This window comes from Electrona antarctica (genome assembly GCF_951216825.1).
Source record: "Electrona antarctica genome assembly, chromosome: 6".
In the NCBI taxonomy this organism is placed as follows: Eukaryota; Metazoa; Chordata; class Actinopteri; order Myctophiformes; family Myctophidae; genus Electrona; species Electrona antarctica.
In genome coordinates this window covers 31,394,779-31,420,075 of record NC_136811.1, presented here as the reverse complement: position 1 = coordinate 31,420,075, position 25,297 = coordinate 31,394,779, and the positions used below count along the sequence as shown (strand labels likewise).

General features: G+C 42.2%; 1 protein-coding gene across 2 annotated transcripts; it reads left to right on the top strand.

Moving 5' to 3' along the window:
• The first annotated feature begins 133 nt into the window (after positions 1-133).
• On the top strand, positions 134-23,775 carry nagpa (N-acetylglucosamine-1-phosphodiester alpha-N-acetylglucosaminidase). Of its 2 annotated transcripts, none has more exons than XM_079503307.1 (12): positions 134-281; positions 2,325-2,530; positions 2,723-2,990; positions 5,433-5,572; positions 5,868-5,976; positions 8,801-8,929; positions 9,180-9,385; positions 9,986-10,033; positions 10,902-11,030; positions 12,109-12,240; positions 21,470-21,551; positions 22,927-23,775. In XM_079503307.1, the coding sequence occupies exons 1-12, from the start codon at positions 199-201 to the stop codon at positions 23,180-23,182; spliced, it is 1,788 nt and encodes a 595-aa protein (XP_079359433.1). In that variant the 5' UTR covers positions 134-198; the 3' UTR covers positions 23,183-23,775. The 2 variants fall into 2 exon arrangements, with proteins under 2 accessions (XP_079359433.1, XP_079359432.1); XM_079503306.1 differs by having other exon boundaries at positions 5,433-5,599.
• The last annotated feature ends 1,522 nt before the right edge of the window (positions 23,776-25,297 follow it).

Here is a 25,297-nt window from a genome sequence, read left to right as displayed (position 1 = left end):
AATCTTTAAATAACATGGCGTTATCGGTTTTATATATATACTCTATGGTTTTACCTCAGTAAAATAAACAAAGTGATCACATGTCCTGTGATCAGCGCAGTCATGTGACTGGTGTCCTGGATAATGTGCGTGACAGTAGTGATAGACCGTGGAAAAAGGTGACAGCAGCAGACTGGCAGGACATGAAACTATCGCCATATGGCGATAATCACAGCGAAATATCACTGTGTTTGGCTGCTGTTATGGCTCTGGGGGTTGCTGTCTGATACCACAACTATCGGGTAAGGTTTCTGTTTCAGCTAGTTGCTAACTTAACCAAATACAACTTCATGATTATGAGTTTGCTACGCTGGGTATGGTGCTCATATTATCTGTTACGTGTCTTAACAGTTCAAGTAGTTAACCCGGCCGCATGGTAGGAATAGTTCTGTCACTGTGTGATTTGCAAAGTTCACAACTTCTCCATTTCTAATATGCACAATGGTGCGTCAACATATCAAAAATTCACAGCACCAAATCAAATAAAGTGCTGTTCTAATAGTCTACTACTCTACTTGAAGTATCTTCAGAAAAACGGAAGTGAATCGACCCGCGCTACACTAACATACTGCCTATTTCTGCCTCTGCTACGGGAACATTTACATGCATGTAGGTGAAATTCTGATGACGCCATGTGAGTATTAGATTATTCCCCGTGAACATTATGTTATCTATGAAGTTATCCATTCCAGGGATCGATCTAGTCGGTCTGGCCAAAAGTTCTTCTGAACAGTGAACACACATATCGTTGCAATGAAGTACTTTAGCCACAAGGTGGACGTGTTGTGCCGTTTATTAGTAGCCACTGTGTACTTTTCCAGCTTTTCCATTGTTTTTATAGGAGACTGCAAAATCTTCCATACCAGGCAGACAGGTAGTCTCATTTGTATTGAAAGGCTTACACAAGACAGATCTGCTCAAGAAATCTGTATCAAGTCAAACAAAATGTTTTAATTTATCCAAGAAACACGCAACAGTGTGTGTGTGGATTAGAAAAACACAATCAAAATCATATTGATTAGTGAAAGGGTAATACACAAGTTAACACAACCATTTAAATTTACTCCTACGGCCTATAATGAAGCCACCACTGTTTTGTGGGTTTTCTTGGTGCGCTCGTCATGTGACCTGAGATTACATAACAGTTGTGTAGAAGTGGCACCTGTGGTCACCTTACTGTAGCTGGGCCCCATACAGCTGTTACTTAAAGTAAATGTTTTGAAAAGTTTCCTTCCAGGCGGCGTCTCTGCCTTTTGGAAGCATCCACTTACATCATGCAACAATGACTTGACACATTGACCTACAGTACAGTTACAACTTACACAAGCTTGTGTTGGAAAGTAGCCTACTGGATAAGTAAAAAGTGAAACATGCCATTATAAGGAATTTACATAGAAAACATTTTGCTTTTCAGTTTCACTGTGGATTTGATTTAAAGATGTTTGAATGCCATTTGAGTTATGCCACACAATAAGCAGGGGTTATAGTAGCCCCAATATGTTCCCTCAGTCCCTACGCTCATTCTGTAGCTCCGAGATGAGGTCACATCCACCCCCCCTCCCACCGCGGTTCAGAAACGGCGCATGGTTTCAACCAGGAGCGCTTCTTACCCTTTTCTGCACATTGAATCCAAAAAGTAAAGGTTGCCTAACATGCTAAAGCAGCTAAACTAATTTAAATTTAGGAGCGGCTAAGACAATCCAAGTTTAAACGATTAAACAAGTGTTTAAATCGGTTGTTTAGCATGTTTTTCAAGGAAGTTGAAAAGCTTTAGCGCCTCCCCTGTAGGAAGTATATTTCCAACTGACTTCAGTTCACTCGACATGCACACGCACGCGCACAACTTCCTTGAAAAACATGGAAGCGGCAGACAAAACAACCGATTTAAACACTTGTTTAACCGTTTAAACTTGGATTTTCTTGGCCGCTCCTAAGTTTAAATTAGTTTAGCATGTTAGTGGCCCTTCACTTTTTGGATTCAATGTGCAGAAAAGGGTAAGAAGCGTTCCTGGTTGAAACCATGTGCCGTTTCTGAACCGCAGTGGGAAGGGCGTGGATGTGACCTCATCTCGGAGCTACAGAATGAGTGTAGGGACTGAGGAACATATTGGGGCTAGGGTTATAACAACACAACTACAAAGTAAATATACGGTAGATGATGCTAAATATTACAATTAAATATTTATATTTAATATATATTTATGTTAATTAAAATAATGCAAACACAAAAGCCCAGGTCATACATTTTAAAATGAGTGATTTGATTATTGTAACTTTGTTCATAGATTGTCTATGGATGATGACCTCCTATTGCCATATGCACATGGCCATGGACCCTCACACTCTCATCGCCACGTCAGAGACTGTCAGCCCATCATCCATGGAAACATCACCTATGAAAGCTGGCAGGCCAGCAACCACACTGGGGTGCCAGTGGCCGAATCCATGACGTTTGTCACAGATGTTGGTCCACGTCCACGATGGGTCCATGGTCAGTGATGACTTGAAAACATGTGGGATTTAACAAGTGCATTTTTGTTGCAAGATACCAAATGTGATTTGTAACTGGTCCCATATTACCGTTTTTGTTATTCATAATATGCAATGAGATGTCATCACCACCATCTCTGGATTGCTGTTGGTTTGATCATTCAATTTACGAGATTTCACTTCCTGTCTCCAGGTCACTGGACAGTGGTACATGACCCCCTGAAGACGGTGTCAGTGCTGGAGCCAGGTGGGCCAGGGGGCTGTGGGATGAACCACAGAGCTGAGGTGGAGCAGACAGCCAAGGCTGCTGGCTGTCTCTATGCTCAAAATGGAGGCTTCTTCAGGACGGAGAATGGCCTGTGTCATGGCAATGTAGTGAGCAATGGCAAACTGGTGAAGAACAGTGGAGGCGTGCAGAATGCCCAGTTTGGAATCAGGAGAGATGGTACCTTGGTGTTTGGGTAAGAAGTTCTGTAATTTTGTGATACTGATTCCTTTTTGAAAAAGTTAAAGAAAAAAAAATTTAAAGAAAAAAATCAATGGCTAATTCAGCTGGCATAGCAATCAGTTGTATTGTTGATCTTTGTTGGAATAATCAGAATGGATGGAATGCAGAATGTTTGGCTTAAACTAGCCATTGTACATGTTGGTCAAAAACATCTTTGATTAGATCACGTAGAAGATCACGATGATTACTTTTGAAGTTTAGTTTATTTCCACAGTGAAAAAAAAATCACAGTTCTTGACAATCGTGTCTTTGTTTTCGTTTTAATTTGTCTTTGTATATTAGGACAAATATGTTGTACGCACATGCTGGTTACTGTTAACTATGAGACCTTGCGTTTTTGTCACGTCATGTCACACTACATTTTTATCACTCAATTTGTCACGTCACATATATGGAGATCCCTGATGTCATCAATATTAGTATCAGAACCTGTTCTGACATTCCATATGTTGATCCTTCCCCATCCACCCTTCCTCTTCGATGTCTCCCTTTTGACTGATACCTGTCCATTTAAACTATAGAAGGGCCTACCCCAAAGTTATTTGTGCAGCCACGCCCGGCAGCCGACGAAAACTAGAGTTCTCAACAGGCCCTATCTGTGCACTCATCAAACCCTGTACACTCAAGACACTGCTACCGCGGTCACCCTTAGATCTCCATATATATGACCTGTTCTGACATTCCATATGTTGATCTGACATCATCAAACCCTGTACACTCAAGACACGCTCCATATATGGCCAGTGCACGCGACCTAGCCCTTTAGGGCGAGGTCGCTTCTTACTGGTATTAATGAACCATAATGAAGGCACTATCCGCACCTTACCCAAGAATAGTAGCTCAAGAAAAACAGCACCTACTGTAGTAGTTAGCTTCTTGCATAATATCATTAATAGCAATAGCAACACCAAAAAACACACACAACAAACAAGACAAAATACACAGATAAATGTAACCAAAGAGACTGCATGCACAAAAAAACTCATGTGTGAAGCTTGAGGAGAAAGCAGATCTAATATGACTTTGTGTTGGAATATGTATACCTGTAGTCTTCGCCTGTGCACAATGTTTGAATCCAGTATTTTGCTAAAGCCCTCATGGGCTGAAATATAAATATTGAGGACTGATATCATATGCCATGATTGTGACTGATATACCAGTCACAATCATGTATTCTCCTTGTTTCTATGATTTGATTGAATGCCTTGGATGTGTCTGGTGGAGCTACCGACACACTTTTCAATGTTTTGTTAAAAGATAAAGCTGGATGGTTTGCCTCCCTGTGTTTATATGGTTTTATGAGCTCTAATCCCGCTTTCAGGTCAATGGCATTGGCATGCCAACTTTTGGTCTACTCTAATGCTGGTCAGGCAGTTAGAAAGAAAAAGATCACAGGATGGCATACTGTACCTCTCTTTAAAAATACATACTGCCTCTTTGTTTAAAGTAACGCCTACCATCTCACCAATTGTAAGGACATTTGCACCTGACTTCACCAAAAGAAGATGAAATATGGAGTCAACCGAGATGATAAAAAGTCTGCTGCCCGGATCACCTGAATGAATGTTTGGTTGTACAGAGTGCAGTGCAGTCATCAAATAATTTAGGCAAAAAATAACTAGAGTTCCATGGGTCCAGTGTTTTGCAACTGTTGCCAATTGTCAATAGTCTTCTACAAGCATGTCAACAACACAGTTATCTTGGGGCACGGTGGCACAGTCGGTAGTGCTGTCACCTCACAGCTAGAAGGTCCTTTCTGTGTGGAGTTTGCATGTTCTCCCCGTGTCCCTTAGGGTAGGTACCCTCACAAAAAACATGCAGTAATCCTGGTCTCTAAACTACCTCCCCCTGGCCAACCGGGGCGCCTGATGGAGGGGAAAGGAACTGGTCGGAATAACGTGTTCCTTCCGCACGCTACGTCCGGCCGGGGAAACTCCCCCCTGTCAGGTGAAAAGAAGCAGCTTGGACTCCTCATACATAGAAGGAAGCATGAGGTCAGTCTGCTGCCCCCCCCCCCCCAGGTTGGCAGAGGGGGTGTAGCGCCCAGGATTACATTAGATAATTGACACTGGGTGAAAAAATGGGTTGCAAAATCGTGGGATAAAAATTATAAAAAAACAACACAGTTCTCATGTCAACTGGACTGTGTGTGTGTGTGTGTGTGTGTGTGTGTGTGTGTGTGTGTGTGTGTGTGTGTGTGTGTGTGTGTGTGCGCGCGCGTGTGCCTACACTACTTGTGCCCATAGAATGCTGGGTGACATGACATTCTTGTATCGCGACATTCCTTGATTTTGTGGATGTAACTTTGCTGCACCTGAACTATTTATGTCCTTGTATGCAATTTCCTGTGTGGACATAAATAAATTGTTAAAGTGTGTGTGTACTGTATATCCAGGTACCTGTCAGAGGAGGATGTTCTGGACAAGACCAACCCATTTGAGCAGCTGGTCAGTGGTGTGGTGTGGTTGCTAAGGAACGGCCAGGTGTACATCAACCAGAGCCTAGAGGCAGAATGTGGCGAGATACAGGAGACAGGTATACTCACACAACATACAGAAACAAGTTAATATGTGACCCAGCACAACCCAGCTTTGCCAACATCCACAAAATGCATTACAAAATCCTTGTTTGAAATTTATTTTTGTGTACTCAATTTAAAAAAATGCTTTGTGTCTTCATTTCTTGTGTGGAATATATATCTTGCATGAGAAACTAATCATAATCGGTTGTTTTGATATTGTGATTAGCAGTGGGAGACCAGCACATTGATTGGCAAGTAACCTGTAAATAATTGTAAATCTGATTTGACCATACATTTCTACCTAAACAGGTTCGTTCCGCCGTTTTGTGGATGTCGTATCAGCCAGGACAGCGGTGGGTCATGACAAGGAGGGTAGACTGATCCTGTTCCACATCGATGGACAAACAGAACGCAGGGGGTAAGCACGAAATATCTACTGTGTACTGGTGAGAGAGTGATGTAGGTTCGGGCAAGTTATTTGATCATCAGTATGTAATTTTGTAAGTTTAATTAACAGCTCTTCTCTTCATTCAACATCTGTGAATTCCAGAGGGAATTGAATATGCATGGTTAGATGTGCTGCGTATAACCACCTATAGCCATATAGACTACACAACATTCCATAGGACTTTCTTTTACATATCCCTAAGAAAGCACAGTGCCTTATTGGCCGATCACAGCACGCACATGACCATTAGTGGTTTAAGCCTTTTTTATATTTGTAGTAGTAGACAAATGTCTATTGACACTAATGCTCTCTAATCTGCTGCAGGTTTTCACACAATTTATTTTTGTTCTTCAGTACAATCGAGATTACACTGCAACAAGTAGTGGGAAGTAGCTGCTTGTTCTCCATTTACTTTTGTGGTACTTCTCTTTCCTTATTCCGGTGTGCTACAACACCCAGTGTTGTTGTAGCACACCTTGTCCTACAACCACTTTCCAAAAAAACAAAAGTTCTATGAGCTCCTGCCGGTGGCAGGAGGTGAAAACACAACTGATTATTGCATGAATTACTGAGGGTGAGATATCAATGGCAAGCAGAAACAATAATATTGGTATCACCTGCTGGCTGCTGTATGTGCATTATATTTTATTGTATTTACTCTTTCAACTAAAATGTGAGCCGCTGTAATAGCAATATTGAATGGTTTAGAAAATGTGTAGGAATATATGGCCTTTCTAGTGTCCTCAACCCTAACATGATCATGTTAATGACTCTTTATTTTCCCACCCTCATGCTCATAGTGCTCACATCAGTCCAGCATGTTGTGTTTGTTTGTATAGCATATCAGCAGGCTGAGATGGCTTTTAAATCATGTGCAGACTCTGCTTGACTGATGCACCACAGCCAGGTTGGCTGATGCACCACAGCCAGGTTGGCTGATGCACCACAGCCAGGTTGGCTGATGCACCACAGCCAGGTTGGCTGATGCACCACAGCCAGGTTGACTGGTGCGCCACAGCCAGGTTGGCTGATGCACCACAGCCAGGTTGGCTGATGCACCACAGCCAGGTTGGCTGATGCACCACAGCCAGGTTGGCTGATGCACCACAGCCAGGTTGGCTGATGCACCACAGCCAGGTTGGCTGGTGCACCACAGCCAGGTTGGCTGGTGCACCACAGCCAGGTTGGCTGATGCACCACAGCCAGGTTGGCTGATGCACCACAGCCAGGTTGGCTGATGCACCACAGCCAGGTTGGCTGGTGCACCACAGCCAGGTTGGCTGGTGCACCACAGCCAGGTTGACTGATGCACCACAGCCAGGTTGGCTGATGCACCACAGCCAGGTTGGCTGATGCACCACAGCCAGGTTGACTGATGCACCACAGCCAGGTTGGCTGATGCACCACAGCCAGGTTGGCTGGTGCACCACAGCCAGGTTGACTGATGCACCACAGCCAGGTTGACTGATGCACCACAGCCAGGTTGGCTGGTGCACCACAGCCAGGTTCGCTGATGCACCACAGCCAGGTTGGCTGATGCACCACAGCCAGGTTGGCTGGTGCACCACAGCCAGGTTCGCTGATGCACCACAGCCAGGTTGGCTGGTGCACCACAGCCAGGTTGGCTGGTGCACCACAGCCAGGTTGGCTGATGCACCACAGCCAGGTTGGCTGGTGCACCACAGCCAGGTTGGCTGGTGCACCACAGCCAGGTTGGCTGATGCACCACAGCCAGGTTGACTGATGCACCACAGCCAGGTTGGCTGATGCACCACAGCCAGGTTGACTGATGCACCACAGCCAGGTTGGCTGATGCACCACAGCCAGGTTGACTGATGCACCACAGCCAGGTTGGCTGGTGCACAACTCCATTTGCACCGCTGCATTTGCATGCCGGCTTGCAAATGGAGCAGACCTATTGATTGGCTACGAAAATAATGGACCTCACTACATGCATTGCTCAATAGGAGATGTTGGAAATGCAGGGCAAAGTCATGAGTAATCATGAGGATCATGAATAATCCTCAAATTATTCAGCTCCTAAAATGCCTAATGGCCTAGTAGTATACACCCTTTGTGAAATTGCAGTCTACAATAAGTAGTAAAATAATAAAGATGTACAGTTAAATACAACTGGAAGGAGATAAGCGGAATTAAATCAATATATATTCCCACACATTTCCACGTTATATATAAGATCAGATTTAATTAGAAGGGAGAGCAAAATATTGCTGTGATTATTATTGATTATTGTGATTATTATTAAAGTGATGTAGGAATTCAGTGACAGGAGTGCCATTTCAGCCAAGTGGGTGAATTGCAATAGCCATTAAGACACTAACTTCCTCCGAGTTTCCCTCTTGCCAATCAATTCTATTGATCTCATAGTGCCTACACACAGTGACCTCACAGACCCCAAGAGATTCATGTGTTTGTGTTAAATATCTGGCTGCGCAAAGCAACAACAAGGTGACATGTCCTCGCCCACCCCCATCGTACTTCCCCCACTCAATATCAGACATGGTCCAGTTCAATAAATTATAGCCAGTCAGCTCGTTCTATCTAATGCAATCAGACGGACCAATGACCTTCTCTGGAGAAATTGACCTTCTGTCTAACATGAATAACATCACTTTTTACTTGCTAACCCCTTAGGGGCACATTTATTGTGTTGGTATACAGCACAGTCAAAGGCGCTTTCTTGTATTCCTGTGTGCTGTGTTCCAGACATCCCAATTCCCAATGTGCGGGGCCTTTATGTACCTCTCTGGTTGTTTTGTCTCTACTAATATAGTATGAATCTCTGGGAGGTGGCAGACTTCTTGAAGAGGAATGGAGTTGTCAATGCTATAAATCTGGATGGAGGCGGGTCTTCCACCTATGTGACCAATGGCTCATTGGCTAGCTACCCCTCTGACCACTGGTGAGTCCATTTTAAAAACATGCATGTCACAGCTTTACTAAGGCTACTTTACCAGCAATTTCATTGTTAAGACACACAATTCAGTTTAGGTTTACGTTCTTTTGAAGCACTTCATGCATGGTGATTAGTATTTCTGTACAGATGTTTGTGTTCTATAATATGAATCTCTTTTCTTAATTTCCTCATTCTCTTTAAATTATCATATTTTTTATTATATTCATACCCACTTTTCTTTCTTTCTTTGACCCAGTACTACTGATCCTAAGTGGCGCTGCACGCGGAGGGTCTCGACCATTCTGTGTGTCCACCAGCGCCTGTGCCAGCCTGAGAACTGCAGTGGGCACGGGACCTGCGTAGACGGGCACTGTATTTGCCAGGAGGGCTGGCACAGTGCCACGTGTGATACTATGGTGTGCCAACCACCAGCATGTGGTGCCCATGGTGTCTGTACAGCCTGTAAGTGTGTTATGTGGAGGAATGGTGTCAGCTCTTGTCAATGTGTGCTGGAAATTATGACTATTAACCAAAAATAACCAATAACAACTTAATATTGAGAAGCAGGTTTTTTGTGTGTATGTATCAAAGAATCATGTTGCAGTTTTCATGTTGAATGGTAAGACTACGGTCATTGGTATTATTGCCATCACCTGGGTGGGTTAGTCGTGTAACTTTCTCGACGTTAAGCTGTGTATATGTTCAACAACACAGCCATGCAAAATAACATTGACAGCTATGAGGTGGGGAAAGCTTGACCTGCATATAGCAACAGTTGCTAAACTATTTGGATTGGCATTGGACAATTGCTTTTTGGGGTGGGATTTAGCGAAGGGCTAATTGATTAAATTGATTGGCTCACTGGTATGATTCTGAATGTAGATTGTAAGTTGCTCTGGATAAGATAGTGACGGAATGTTTGCTCACTTTTATATTGGTCATGATGGGATGTATTTGTGATGATCATGAATGTTATAACAACATACACATTCACAAAGCAGACTTTTATTTGCACCATGATGTTTGGAAAGACATTGTTCCTCTGTCCTCTGTGTGTTGCAGATGGCTGTATTTGTGATGCTGGATGGAGGGGACAAAACTGCAGCCAAGGTAACCTGCAGACTGCTCTTGGTCACACATGCACAAACACAGACATGCAGTTACAGACTTACTTGACTGAGGCAGAAGTATAGTCTGCACATGCAGTCCAGATACAGACACAAATACACACACAGGCAACAAACAAAACAAAAATAGTTTTTTTTTTCTCCCACAATCTGGTTTGGAGCATGCGCCAATTATAAGGAACCTATTATTTGTGGAGAATGTGCCTCTGCACAATACTTTGAATATCTATAATAGCAGCTCTCTTAAAGGTAAAAGGTGGGTAAGTTAACATAGCTGAAACCATTCCTAACATAACACTGTATTTAGTCTGTCGGCTCTGTGACTCTTTGATGTACTTCTCAACTCTCCATTTCATTACACTAAGTATAAAGTGGTTCTCAAACCTTTTCATGTCAGGGACCCCCAAATGAATATTTATTTGTAAAGATTTTGTGCCATGGACCCCATACCATACAAGATTTGTATTGTTAAAATATTCCAAATGATTCATAATTTGTCAAGAGTTTTGAGAAAATAGTCGATCTACAAACTCACAATGCGTGTCATCGTAATGCACTGTGAGCTTGTAGATCGTCCTGACATCGTTTATAATACTGTAGGGTTAAAGTGATTAAACTAATTTAGGTGGAGACCCCCAGGAACCCCTTAAGAACCCCTGGAGGTCAGACCCCACTTCGACAACCACACAGTAATGTAGAAATGTCAATCTCCATTGCACTTAAGCATTTTCCTCAACTCTATCCCAAACGTCACAGCAAGGTTGAAATTGACCTCAGCATTTTGTTTTTGTTTTCACCAAAACAAAAAGCTTGTTGCAGTATTTATCTAGCTCTCTTCTTCTTTCTTGAAGAGTGCCTGCCAGGTTTCTATGGCGACGGCTGCAACCAGACCTGCACCTGCACCAACGGAGGCTTGTGCGACCCTGTCCATGGACAGTGCACTTGCACAGCTGGTTTCCATGGTGACTCCTGTGAACAATGTATGTATTTATTTGATAGCTTATTTTTTGTAGTGTTTGTAGCTTTTTTAAAGCCTAAATTACACATGTGTCGCTCACCTAAAATCAGTTATTTTCGTTGAGTGACTATCGTTCTATCGAAGAGAAGGTGAATGTTGAGGAGAAGAAGAAAGAAGATTAGAGCGTGACATGTGACATATTCAAATCCATATTGTCAGCAGGACATAGCGTGTGCAAAAACTTGTTGAGCCACCACTATGTGCATGGATGTATGCATATATAGCAGTATGTGGGTGTATGTTTACTCAATCTGCTCATGTGCACACTACCATAGCCTCAAAAGTAACCTCACCCATTGCCCCGAAGTTTGGGACTTAAGCTCCAGGATTCAATCTTATAAGGTTGCCTTCCTTCTGTTACACTGTGCGTGCGTGCGACTACATGAGACTCCTGCCAAATCTCTGGCTCCTTCAATGAGCAGGTGGGTAACATTAGCCCTGATATGCTAAGCTTTGTTACATAATTTCCTTGTCTGCCTCCTTACACTTTAATAAAGCCCAAATCCTGAGCTGACTAAATAGCTATGGGCATTCATGTTTCATAGAAGACATTGTCATCCGTTTCCTGTTGTCTGTCAGTGTTCTTCCCAACTCTCTAAGTTTAGAGCAGGGCCGGTTCTTCAACACTAGTACCCCTGGTACTGCTGGTTTATAAAGCCTACCAGGGAGTTAATCACATGACATGAACCCTTGGCCCTAGGGAAACATTCTGGAAAAATAGGTGAATAGCAGATATACAATGTGTTGCAACGCGTTGTCTCACTCAATTGTCCTTCCTGCTAGGGTGGGATTGTGTACCCTAAACATGTCAAAATTGATCTCAGATTTCTAGTGTTTTAATAAGCCGGGAATCTTGAAAGCTGTTATTAGTATGGATCTAGATTGAAATATTTTACATATACCATACCCCTGGTGTGGTAAGAACATTGAGTTATTTCTCAAAAAACATAGTTTGAATACTATACTAATCTGAATAGTGGATAGTGGAAACACTAATGGTATCCATACATTCATTTTTATGTCATCTCTCTGTCTGTCAGTGTGCCCTGTGGGGTTATATGGTCTGTCCTGCAACCAGGAGTGCCAGTGTCAAGATCTATGTCCATGTGACACTGTCACAGGAAGCTGCAATGCCTTGATCCAGGGGGAAAGGAACCATACCATATACAGAGGTACCTTACAACACACACACACACACACACACACACACACACACACACACACACACACACACACACACACACACAGAGAAGAATGAAGAATACACTTCCAAGAATTTCCTTCACGTGTTCCCATGAACACACACGCGCACACACACACACACACACACACACACACACACACACACACACACACAGTCACAACATAATTACAGTAAACATTGCCATCAGCTGGTTCAAAACATACTGTGCACAACAACATGAAGAGGAAATCTAGGCATAAACTCCACCGATAATGACACATTCTACCTGTTTTGAACAGTTATCCTGTGTGTTGTGTGGTGGTGACACAAATCTGTTGTATTTTTCTTGCAACTGTGGCCAACCACTGCTTAACAAACAAAGGTAGGCAATGTGAAAGTGGTTTAGATTGCGAGAGGCACTGGTCTGTATGTGGCAGATAGGTTGTGTGTAAGTGTTATCCTTGTTACTGCTGTCATTTGTTATGACAATATTACTCTTGTGAGCTATTTATGTTCTGCTGAGCTGACCTCATCCAAACCAACAGTGAAAGCCTCCCCTTTCATTATAGCTGATTGCTAATATATTTACGTAGCTCCTTTTATTTCACTGGACTTTGTAACTCTATATTAGTTATATCGCTATGTATTCTGTTTAATGGTTAGGGTTGGGTTAGGGTATCTTCCCTCTTACTATGTCTGAATAGTCATGCAGAGCGAAGTGTCATCTAAGGACACCGTCTCAAGTTATACTGATCACTGAATGTTGCCGTCTAGACTGGGTTCCTCTTTCTCTCTCACTGTACAACTCCTATCTTTCATTTGCATTTGAGGTTTTTATGCTTTTCCACTGCATGGAAATAGGGTTACTCGACTTGAATCTACTTGTCTTTTTGGTTTTCCATTCCATTCCATGATTGGTCTAAGGCTGCACAATATATCGTTATCGAAGTATGAACATGTGCAATATCAGTATCGCAAAAAGGCAACGGTATCGCGACATGATATATCGTCAATTTATTGATATATCGTTGATATATCGTGAGTGATATTGACTTGTTATTATGCAGTTTTTTGAATAATGTTTAGTTTCCAATGCAACACTTAAAATGAATATGACATTTTAACGGTAATATCGTATATCATATCGATATCGCAATATTTGGCATAGATACCGAGATATGACATTTTGTCCATATCGTGCAGCCTTACTAGATGAATTGTGTCATGTCAAACTCCTATATACTGCATGAAAGCTAAACTAGCCATTGTAAATATGAAAATAATAAATATTGATTAATTTATTATTCACCTAAAGAAATGTTTTCATAAACTGTTTTTGTTGGGCAAGTTGCCATTGTTCTTTAGTGCTCGGTCTCCTATGCAGAGGTTTGGACATCGCTATGACGACTAGCTACATTAAAGGGGTACTATTGTATCCAAGTACCGGTATGTGTGGTCAAAAGCCAGTGAAGTTGAGTCGAACCAGTGCCATGCTGTGAAAAAGCACCAATGCATAGCTCTGTCTAGTCCTATGTGGGTATATGTTTGTTCCTAGAGGGGGCGGCAGTGGCTCAGGTAGTAGGAGTTCCCCCATAGTTCTAGTCGGAAGTGTCCTTGAGCAAGACGCTCAAGGACGCTGAACCCCTAATTGCTCCTGATGAGCAGGTTTGCATGGTTTCCTCTGCCGTGTGTGTGTGTGTGTGTGTGTGTGTGTGTGTGTGTGTGTGTGTGTGTGTGTGTGTGTGTGTGTGTGTGTGTGTGTGTGTGTGTGTGTGTGTGTGTGTGTGTGTGTGTGTGTGTGTGTGTGTGTGTGTGTGTGTGTGTGTGTGTGTGTGTGTGTGTGTGTGTGTGTGTGTGAGACACGTTTGTGTCTATGAAGAATTGAAGATCATACAGTATGTATGTAGGTCCTGCCCAGTTTATGCACTTGCATGCATTTCCCATATAGGACATACGTGTTTACAAGCCCTAGGTGATACTAGAGAGGGCTCTGCTGGAATCTCGCTCCTCTCTCTGTAGCTTTTCAGCCTCCCGTGTGTGTACATATGTTTGTGTCAGGACTGGAAATGTGGAAGTGTCTTGCAGCAGTAAATCATAGAGATCTATTTAAGGAACACTTTCATTCCATTACAAAACCAGACATTTGTGGATAAATTACAGAATATAGCAAAAATCGCACATCTACAAGCTCACTGGCTTACAAAGTATAAAATGGGGCATTAAAGTAGGAAAAACATAACGAGAGACAATATGGATAATATATCCATATTGTCTCTCGTTGTCCTAGTAGCAATGATATATGCTGTATATTGTTTTGTTACCCCGTCTTTACAATAGCCTGACATATAGTTACTAACATAGACCCTGTTGAAGACCTATATGCGTTGGTCAAGCTGTTGCCTTGCTCTAGAGACTAAGTAAAATGTTTACGTTACTTTAATTGAAGACTTGGATTTCTTTTCCTTGCAAGTCTGCAGTCTATGCCACTTGGAAATTAAGCGGTACTTCTGGGACTTTTTGCTATAGTAAGTAACATGTGTTTGCAAATCATGTTGCAGCTTTGAAATTGTACTGCTGGTCCAAGCTATTGCATATTTAGAGAAGTGCAAATGTTGCAGTTGTGCCCTGGGCAAACTGAAACCAAGCATTCAAAGTAACTGAAATGATCTTGTCAATGCAACAGTGTTTCAAGCGTTTCAGACTGTTGTTTTTGAGGGGTGCTAGCCCCTCCTATATTCAGCTATAGTGTAGATTTTCGTCTTACACAAACATTAAATTCCCATTGACAATGAATGGAGAATTTACATCATTATGTGGACGAACAAATCGGCTATTTTTGTCCTACACAAAGATTAAATTCCCATTGACAATGAATGGATGATGTACGATGATAAGAGCGCCCCTCAATTCACATGGGTGTGATTTTTTTGCTTAGTTCTTGTAAAGGTAGTTAATGTTGTTGGCTTTTTTAAGGCAGCTGTTTTTATTATGAGCTGGTTGGAGGGTGGACCTCATAAGAATACTTTGACTCACTATTCTAGTATTCACCCACTATATAAGTGTATTGAGTTTCAGGAAGATTTCAGTTCTAGACATTCAGTGATACTGTAAATAGGTTTTCAATGTAATGGGTCCCGGGACCCAGGGGTGGGCCTTTAGAGGGGTGTGCACGCTTATCCGACACACCAAACTGACAAAAGGTCCGACATGCGGAGCGTTGTTGTCACGGTGCAGCCCGTGCCCTATATATATATTGTACAAATGACATTGTTATTATTCCACACGATGCTTGCAAGAGGTTTAAATATGTTTATTTGTACACTGAGGTTGCATTATTTGTCACCTGTCTCCCCTCTGCAGGGCTGGCACTCCTCTAGATTGGAGGGTGCCAAGTATTGTGGCGGTGGAGGGGTGTTTGTTCTTTTATGTTGCAGTTTCATTGTATTATGTTGTCTATAGTAAATGAAATGTGTGAAACGTAATTTAATGTATATTCCTCTAAGGGGCCGGGTACACGAGGACGTCGCGGGCTGTTCCCCGCCTAAGTTTGCGAACGATATAAAACTTTACTGCGTCTACATTGCGGTTATGTTAATTATGTACGACGTCCACTCGAGACCGGTAAACTGCTTCGTTTTCAATAGAAAGATGCAGTACACATGGCTGGCCTGTAGATGGCCACAAAAAAAAGAAAAAGCTTATTCTAAAAGTAGGCTATATGAAAGCGTTGGTATTTCACACAGGTGTTGCCAAATAACTAATTATCTTGATCAGATGCGCATATGCGTAGATAGTAATGTGAAAGATTACTTGTAGGCTTTAGTTAGCCGTGTGGTGACTTAATTATCACTTGCTGATTAGAGGATGATTTGCCCCACCTGTTTAAGAGCAGGATTGCTGCAGGTGGAGGCAGTTCAGTATTACCTGAGGCTAGGTGAGAGAGAGACAACAGGGGAGAACTGCCAGCCAGGGAAAAGCCTGTACCAGTTCCTGCGTGTCTCTTGATTGTAGTTGTTCAAGTGTTTGTTTTGTTATTGGAACGTTGTTTTGGCCAGTAGTTATTATTTATTTTTGTATTTGCACTGTCTAAAGACACTTTTGGAGGTAAATAAAATGCCTGAAATATACTTGTGGACCTGTCGACTCCTTGGAGCCTCCGACCATCGGCTGGCATTATCACAGTTGTGCTTGCGGTTAGGGTTTAGGGTAGGTTGTTGGTCTAATGACTGTCGAACCTTTGGTGTGTCGGAACTAAAGCCTGTACCCCTTGTAGATGTGTCCCAGCCTGCAGGGACATTTTATGAGTCCCACCACAATGCTTTTCCAATGGGAATTTGTGTTTGATCGGGGGGGAGGGGCAGAACACCACCAGCAATCAAACACAAATGTTTGGTCAACCATGTGACTCCCATTGGAAAAGCATTGTGGTGGCCTAAAAAAACAAAACAATTACCAAACATTTGTTTGATTGCGTTTGATACGTGTGAATGAGGCCGCAGGATGTAGGCTATTTGCATCACTCCCGCATGCGTCTTCCTCTGATTTCTTTTTTACTCACAATGTCACTCTCAAACACACTTCCTTATTTCTACTATATAGCTGAAACCAGTTAGGATATTAAACATAGAGCATGTGAGACTTGTTTGTTTCCTTCATGTAGAACCAACCAACCCTCATCCATGCAGGTGTCATTCTGCAGAACAACTGTGAGTGACTCCTCGCAGACATGACTAATGTGAGCTTTCTGTTCCCCTCTGACATTTGCTTTCTATTTGATACTCCAGAGAGAACTAAAAGGAGCACAGCAGTACAATGAGGCGATGCAACACTCAAGTGTCTCTCTTAATGAAATTACATTAAAAACAAAAATAAAAAGTTTTAACTAATCCACATCATGTCGGTTTGTCCTAAATGGGGAGAGAAAGAAAATAAGCGTATTCTCTTCTTACAGCCGTAAGATCTGTTTAGTGTCACAAGGTTTAAAAACCTGATTTCCTGTCTCTGTCAATAGGGTTTGCAATGAATTTATGTAACACAAACATTGCATCAACCAATACAGAGATGTGCAAAATGTGGGAAAAACGGTAGTATTAAAAAAGCCATCCCAATGTAACATGTTACTTTAACCTCAATCTGAGAACCCATCGGCAAATAAAAGAAAAACAGCACCCTCTTTTCCTTTGACGGAGTCAACAATCTGTCTCGAGAGACTACTTTAACCCATAAGTGTCCATGTTTACACTCTCTGTGATAAACTAAACTGACACTCTGCAGTGCCCAGGAATATTACTGTTCCATCAACAACCAATGGTTGCCTGGTACAAACACAAGAGACAAGTCAATGTACAAGTCAATACATCACTGCAATGGAGATTGTTGCATTTCGGACTGTTAGTACGTCTGACCAATATATGCACCCCAAAATATCGCCACTTTTCCACAAAGAAAAGCTGGACTGAAATTATGAAAACTTCCTTTGGAAACAGTCGATGTTTGGGAAGCACAAACGTATGGGACACACAATTGACAGGTCCGTTGCGATTGTTGTGGGGTAATTGATCACACCACCTCACAATTGTGTGCCCCATACATTTGTGCTTCCTAAAGGATGTTTTGATATGTTCAATCCTGCACTCATTCTACACGCCTCACCGGAGAGAATGCCGTCCGTGTGCAGCTTGTGGAAAACTAAAAGTGGAGATATTTGACTAAATACACGTTTTCTGTCAGAAATTTCAAATGGATATGAAACTACAAGTCTCCAAAATGACTCCAAGTCTTAATTAATTAATTATGGGGTGAGTGCACACGCAGTGCTACAAGTTTAAATGCAGACGACGTCAGTCTGTTAACCGTGCGTAGGACAGATACAGCTGTGTATTTGGAAAACATGAAATGTGTACGAAATGTGTACATTCTAGGGCTAGCTAACAAGTTAACAGAAGTCCATCGATTGGCATGCATACTTTCAACGGGGCCATCTATTTGCTGAATAGAGCGTCGCAGTCCCGCCCCCTTTCATGACGACACCAGGCCCAAGGACTGTCTAAGAAGGACGAGACGCGAAGACCGTACGGGCGACGCCATGTTGCTCACATGGTGCTCCATGGAAGGAAAGAAACATGCGCAGTTGAGACCAGGAAGTTGGACATGACAAATCATAGATATGGCAGATGGCGTGATTGATTGATTGATTGATTGAAGAATTTATTAACAGTTTGCAGAATTACAGTACATTTCAAGCACAAACTCAATACAAAGGCTGTTAACTGTGAGTGGACGACCCAATTAAGCATTACACTTGTTTCCAACAGGGTCCACCATGTTCAAATCATCAAAACATTTAGAGACGTACAAATAGACACTTCTATAGACAGAACAGGAATTCATCAAAAAAGAATTCATCAAAAAGGAGGTAAAAAGGGAAAAGAAATATATACAGTGAGGGGAAAAAAGGGGGGGGCGGGGGGGGGGGGGATTCAGATTTTACGGGGGCCAGTTTCGAATTGCAGCCATCCGTAGGTGCCCTTTGAGAGCGGTTTTGAAGGAGTCAAGGGATTCGCATGTCTTAATGACAGTTGGTAGGGCGTTCCACATTTTGGTGGCATAGGAGCGAAAAGAATTTAGTCCCTTGTTTGTGCCGAATCTGGGTTGTACATGGTTCGTTGCACTCCCTCTGGTGTTGTGGGTGTGGACTTCGTTAACATTAAGGAAGTATCTAGACAGGTACATGGGTATCTTGGTGGTGTATCGAATCTTGTGGACCAGACCCATTGCAAGATGCTGTACTCTGTCGTCGACCCTAAGCCATTCCAGCCTGTCGAAGTGGGCAGGGGTGAGGTGGGTTCGGGGGGCTAGATCAAGTAGGAGCCTGACCAGTTTGTTTTGGGAAGTCTGGAGCCTGGTTTTAAGGGCCTTTGAGGTGCTGTGGTACCAGGAGGTGCATGCATAGTCAAAGAAACCCTGTACAAGGGCTCCTGTTAAGGTCTTCAAGGTGTTTTTGTTGACCAGTGAGGAGATCCTGTAGAGGAATCTTGTTCTATGGTTGACTTTTTTGATTACGTTGGTGGCCATTTTATCACCGGAAAGATTAGCCTCCAGGATGGAACCTAGGTAGGTAATTTCATCTTTACGTGTGATAACATTGTCACCCACTCTAACCAAGAAGCCATTTGCCTTGCTGAGATTACTAATGCCAATGAAAGGAGAGATGCTTGTACATATGTCGTCCGACCAACATTACTGTCTGTATGATGATCCATGCTGGGACTTACTTATCCATTTGCTGTTAAAACGTTAATATAAAAGGTAAAATGCAATGACGTGACATGATATGTACAAGCATATCTCCCGTCAGTGGCATCACGCCATCTGCTGGGCCATTTGTGCCATATCTATGATTTGTCATGTCCAACTTCCTGGTCTCAACTGCGCATGTTTCTTTCCTTCCATGGAGCACCATGTGAGCAACATGGCGTTGCCTGTACGGTCTTCGCGTCTCGTCCTTCTTAGACAGTCCTTAAAAAAAAGTGTTGTAACCTGCCGTTTTTTTCTTCTTTCTAATTATTTGTTCGGCCCAAAAAATTGTGTTTGTTGTCATGATTTGTCACGACAAGAGTTGGCTTTGTCCGCGGCGTAAACGTCTTTAAATAAATACTTTCTGAAAAGTCTATGAGGAAAATGAACGGAGAATCATTTCCTGGGCCCTGGTAGGGGGCGGGACTGCGACGCTCTATAGCGTATCGTTTTTTTTAAATTCATACCGGTATTCTTTATTTGATTTTAAAACATGTTTAGGAAAGCCAGAGAATAATGTCAGACAATATTGTTGGCTTGAGGAGTGTCACAGAAAAAGTGAGACCAAGATTCACTTGTCCAACGGACAAGTACATTTTTAGTGCACTTGTCCGGAAAGATTTATTGGTTGTCCCGGACAAGTACATTTTGAATGCACTTGTCCGGAAAGATTTATTGGTTGTCCCAGACAACAGTACAAGCCTTAATGTCAAGCCCTGCCTATGCTTTGGAAAAGGGTTGGCTGTAATGTCAATTATACGCTGAATTGTAGTCAATGAACATGCCAGACCAGCGGTATGATCCTTTAACCTCAGACAGATGTCGGACACACACACACACACACACACACACACACACACACACACACACACACACACACACAGGTTCTTATCTGACTCAGCACTAGTGCTATGTATCTGTTGAGCCCAGTGACCCTTGCCATGAACTGACTGCAGCTCTAAATCAGCAAGTTATAATTAGACCCTTGTAAAAGAAGCTAAGCAGAGAACTTTGTTTGGGTGTCTGTCATTAACAAGTGCCAGCCGCACAGCTCTCAGCCCTTTTGACCTAAATAGGAACCTACAGGAACCACTGGTTGATTTAGCAGCCCTTTGCTACAGTATGTTTATCATACTATACAGTATGTATCCTTTATGAGAGACTCATAGATAGAGATAAGAGAGAGAAATGGAGACAGAGGAATTATGGCTGTGTGTGCAACTGTGCATGTGTGGTTTGCAAATGGTGAACTATTTGCATAGGAGAGAGAGTTGAAAAAACAACCTAGATCCCCTTAGTAAATATCATTGCTGTCAGGCAGAAACCTTATATCTCCTTATTTCAACTTGTGTTTTTATAAATGTTTGCCCTACTTCGTCATACTAAAGTGTCCCACAAAAGTAGCAAAAATATGTGATCTATAAGCTCACAACACCGTCACATTGTGTGCATTTTACTGCATTGGAACCATAGGAACACAGGTTTTTTTTTCCCCTTTCCTGATTTTGGACATACAAGATTTCCAACCGACAACGTTGCTATGCTTGTGGGCCAAACAGGCCTGTGCTATATTGACCACACTGAGATGGCCATATCTTTTAAGCCACTCAATAACAGGGCTGGTTATTACATTTCCACAGAGATGTATTTAGACACAAGCCTGGCTGTCTCATCTATTATTGTCTGTGTACTATATGGACTTGCTTCGTTTTTCTGTTCTCAATCTCAACTGATATTTGGTTATTAATTGATATAAAATCCTCTATGTTAATTTATCCATATGGAACCAAGGCCTTTAATATGCATCAGATTTAAATTAACAGGGTTTTGCACAGGGTATCAATATACCACTTTGGGACTCTAGAGTATACTGCGTTTGGATTGGGTACATGTAAACAGTCTCAACCTTTGTGTCTCCACAGCGGGCTATTGTCTGGGCAAGCAGATGTTTACAACATGGACACAAGAGGAGCAGGCTCACAGAGACAAGTCTTATCTGGCAGAGTAAGTGTCAACGGTCAAGTCTCTTGAGCAAGGAGGAAAGGCGGGATTTAGGGTTTCAACATAAATCCCAGTGTTCTTATTTGAAGAGATCAATAATATATTGTGGCAAATCAAGTTGGAAATCAGTTTCCCTTTAACTCAACTGACTTTTCCCCTCACACAAAAATGCGTCACGTTAGTGGTGTTTACCAAAGTGGGAAATTACCCCAGACAAATATTTGTACATTTCTGCTTCAGTAAAAACAAATCTTCTTTTACAAGTGTATTTACTTAACTCCCTTGAGATGCAAGGTTTAACCTTTTTGGAGGATGCTGGCTAATAAACTAAATGGCTTAAATATTTTTCAGATTTGGTCTAACAAGAGAAATGCATTATTGTTTATATCATATCAATTTAGGAACATACATAACCGTCTTCTGCTGTGATCAATGGGGTCCAATTAATGTCTGGAAAAGAACACCTGGTACTCCAGGCAGATTTGGCAACAATCTCAGAATCTCCTTTACATGTAAACAAAGCTGGAGATTCTGCAAACACGGTGCATTCATTAGCCGGCCCCCTTACCTTTCACATGCAAGTTAGGGATTGTTGGGTGTTGCTATGGTTTCTGGACCAGCCCTTTGTGAAGGGCTGTCTGGTCAGAGATGGGGGAGTACAGTTTTTTGCCAGGTGCTTGAAAAGCTCCTGGACTAAATTTGTCTTTACGGTCGTCACTATTGATGACCGTAAAGACGACTTTCGTGGCGACTTTACTGACGCCTAGTCATGATTTGCTGCCTCCTAGTTCTAGCGGCCATACTAGCGTCCTAGTCATGATTGGCTGCCTCTTAAGCCAGTGACGGCATAAAAACCCATACTCTGATCGCCGCAATGCGGAGCGAGTGGCAACAGAAGCTAACAGAAGCTAATGTTATGAGCTAACTGGAACTAGAGGACAACCATAACAAAACACTGTGTGAACCAACAAAAGAATGTCGGAAATGAACAAAACGGGTGATACAAGAGCTTGTTGCACCTGGCAGTTATGACTGAGAGTGATTCTTGTTTTACCATAATTTCCTCTCAACTTTGTCCTTTTAGTCATTTTTCTGTGGTTTCTGAAGCCAAGTGATATGCTTTAACTAAGCAGACAGGGGTACATTGTCTTGCTCAAGGGCACTTTGATGGGACACGTCTGTTGGGCACATTGTTATCTATAAACATACCTATCACAGTTAAATATGCACATGATTCATCATATTCTATACAAAACGGTTTCTCTAAGGTAGACAATAACCAGGCACACTCTTGTTGGTTTTTTTTTTGCTTCCCTTGACTAAATATAATTAACTACATGTTCATTATATATTGTGTTTCTCTCCTTCGCCTCCTCAGCAGGACATGGCTAATAATAACTGTGTCCTTGGCCTTGCTGTTGCTGGCTAGCATGGTAGCTCACCTTGTTCGGGAGTGTCGGGGCTCGCTGGTTGTGCGCCACACCCAACAGCGGGACTACTGCTATGTTCCACTGAATGATATCAATGAAGACTCATCTCAATCCAAGGTCAGTCGTAAGGGTTCGAGGCGTGCCAAAGGGAATTTTGAATTGGATGACACAGACTCGCAGGATGAGATTTGGTCTCAATCATAGGAACACCATTTAAAAGATTGTGAGGGAAGCAACTACATCAAATAAGAGCAATTCCTCCAAGAGCGAAATGGGATAGCCATCTGCAAAAGAACGTCAATGCATCTAAGAGAAAAACACAGCGGGAACATTTCACACTGGACACTTTCACAGACAATACATTTGTGCACAGCTGTCTCTATGGTATATGGAATATGCAAGAGAGTGAGACTCACCGAGCATTTGACTGGGGGAAAAATAATGAATACAATTATGTGGAACTGGAATTATGTTCAAAAACTATAATGGAGGAGATGGATCACATGATTCTCTTTTATTTCTACTGAAATGTGATGTTTTCAGTTGGACTGAAATGGGGCTTTTCAGTAATGCAGGACGTAAAAGAGGAAACATTACTGAATATTTATTTTGAACACTTAAAATTGTGCTGAATCAGCCTTTGACTATGCTAGCAACCTGCTTTTGTAAGAAGCTTTTTTGTTTTTGGCTTTGTTTTGGTATGCTGGGCCAGTTTTACTTGCAGCTGAGGACAATGAATGTATCAAAGAAACAAAGTCCTTTTTAAGGGGTGTGTAAACAAAGATTTATTGTGTGTATGACCTTGATGTCGCTCTCTTGATTGAGCTGCAGCTCCAACAAAAGAGCCATGAAGTGTTTTCCTCATTGCCATATGAACAGGTGAGGTATGAACTTTGAACCCTAATAGGGAAATATCCAAAGGTGTTGAAGGTGAAAGAGAGTCATTTTTCATGTCTCTAAAAAGTGAACAGGGGTCTAAATTGGCAAACCGGCTTCATACTGTATCAGTATGCACTGGCTACTGATCTTATCCAGTGAAGAGTTCAAATACTTTACTACTGTGTGGCAACACACTAGTTTACAGAGGCTGTTTTGGAAGCACAAAGACATCTGTCAACATTGTGATTTGGAATGGCAGGGGGGAAGGGTAGCCTCGCGTAGCGATACTAATATCACTGCGTGGATATTAGTCTCGTCCCTCTCAGTGTTCGAGTTTCCTGCAATGTCACACCCTATATTTTAATACTGGGCCCTGGTTGATTATAGCCTGGTTCCAGATTAATCTGGTTGGCCGTCACCATTTCGCCCGTGAAGTCCTCCCACAATTGAGAGGGGACAGACTTAATCTGTACTGGGGCAATATGTATTGCAAAGGCAGATGAAGGCTGGCTACGCGAGGCTAGGGGCAGGGTGCTATCTGCTTCATTTATTTCAGGGGATGTTTAAACCGGAGGACAGCGGGAAAGAAGGATCAAATATGGAAGAATCCTGGGGAAAACTGGAGGGTTGACCGGTACGCGGCACATAAATGCAGTGCTCGAGGACAGTGCAGAATGAATGAATGATGGACAATAGACTATACCTTTTAGAGGGGCAGCTAGCCCCTCCTATGTCCAGCTTTGAGGGTTTGTGTAAACACAAACATTGAAGACAAATGTGTGTAAACACAAACATTGAAGACAAAAGTCAGGACGCAAATTGTGATTGGCCAGAATGAGATGATGTATGATCATAAGAGCGCCCCTCACTTCACACGGGTGTGATTTTTAATAGAATATAGGATAATAATTTGTCTGAAAAGATTTTTCAGACAAATTGGATTTTATACTACTTATACTTAAAATACAGGACATGCAAAGATACAAAAGGAACAGTACAAAACATAAAATAAGGACAACACAGATTTACCCTCCCACCCGCCCACCCGCCCGCACTGAGGGGAGAATTATAGAGAGAAGCAAAATTGAGTGTAACAGTAATAATAATATGATTTTATACTTCTACACAGGCTTTACATTTTTGTTAATCACTCCTTCCTTGCTTATTTGTCCCTTCGCATGAAGTTTGGGTTGTTTCTTTTCTAACAACATGTGTTGTGAGCTTGTAGCCTATTTTCACTGAATCATTTTCTGATAATCCAATCTATAATGTCACAATTTTGATGAGTAAAGCTACAAGCAATCATTTGGAGGGGCCTATTTTTAATTTGTGGGGACCATTCACAGTTTTCACGGGATCAAAATTAAAAGTGAAGCAATAGGGGAGTGGACAGATTCACTGTATACAGTATCTTCTGTACCCTCAAATTTGACTGACATC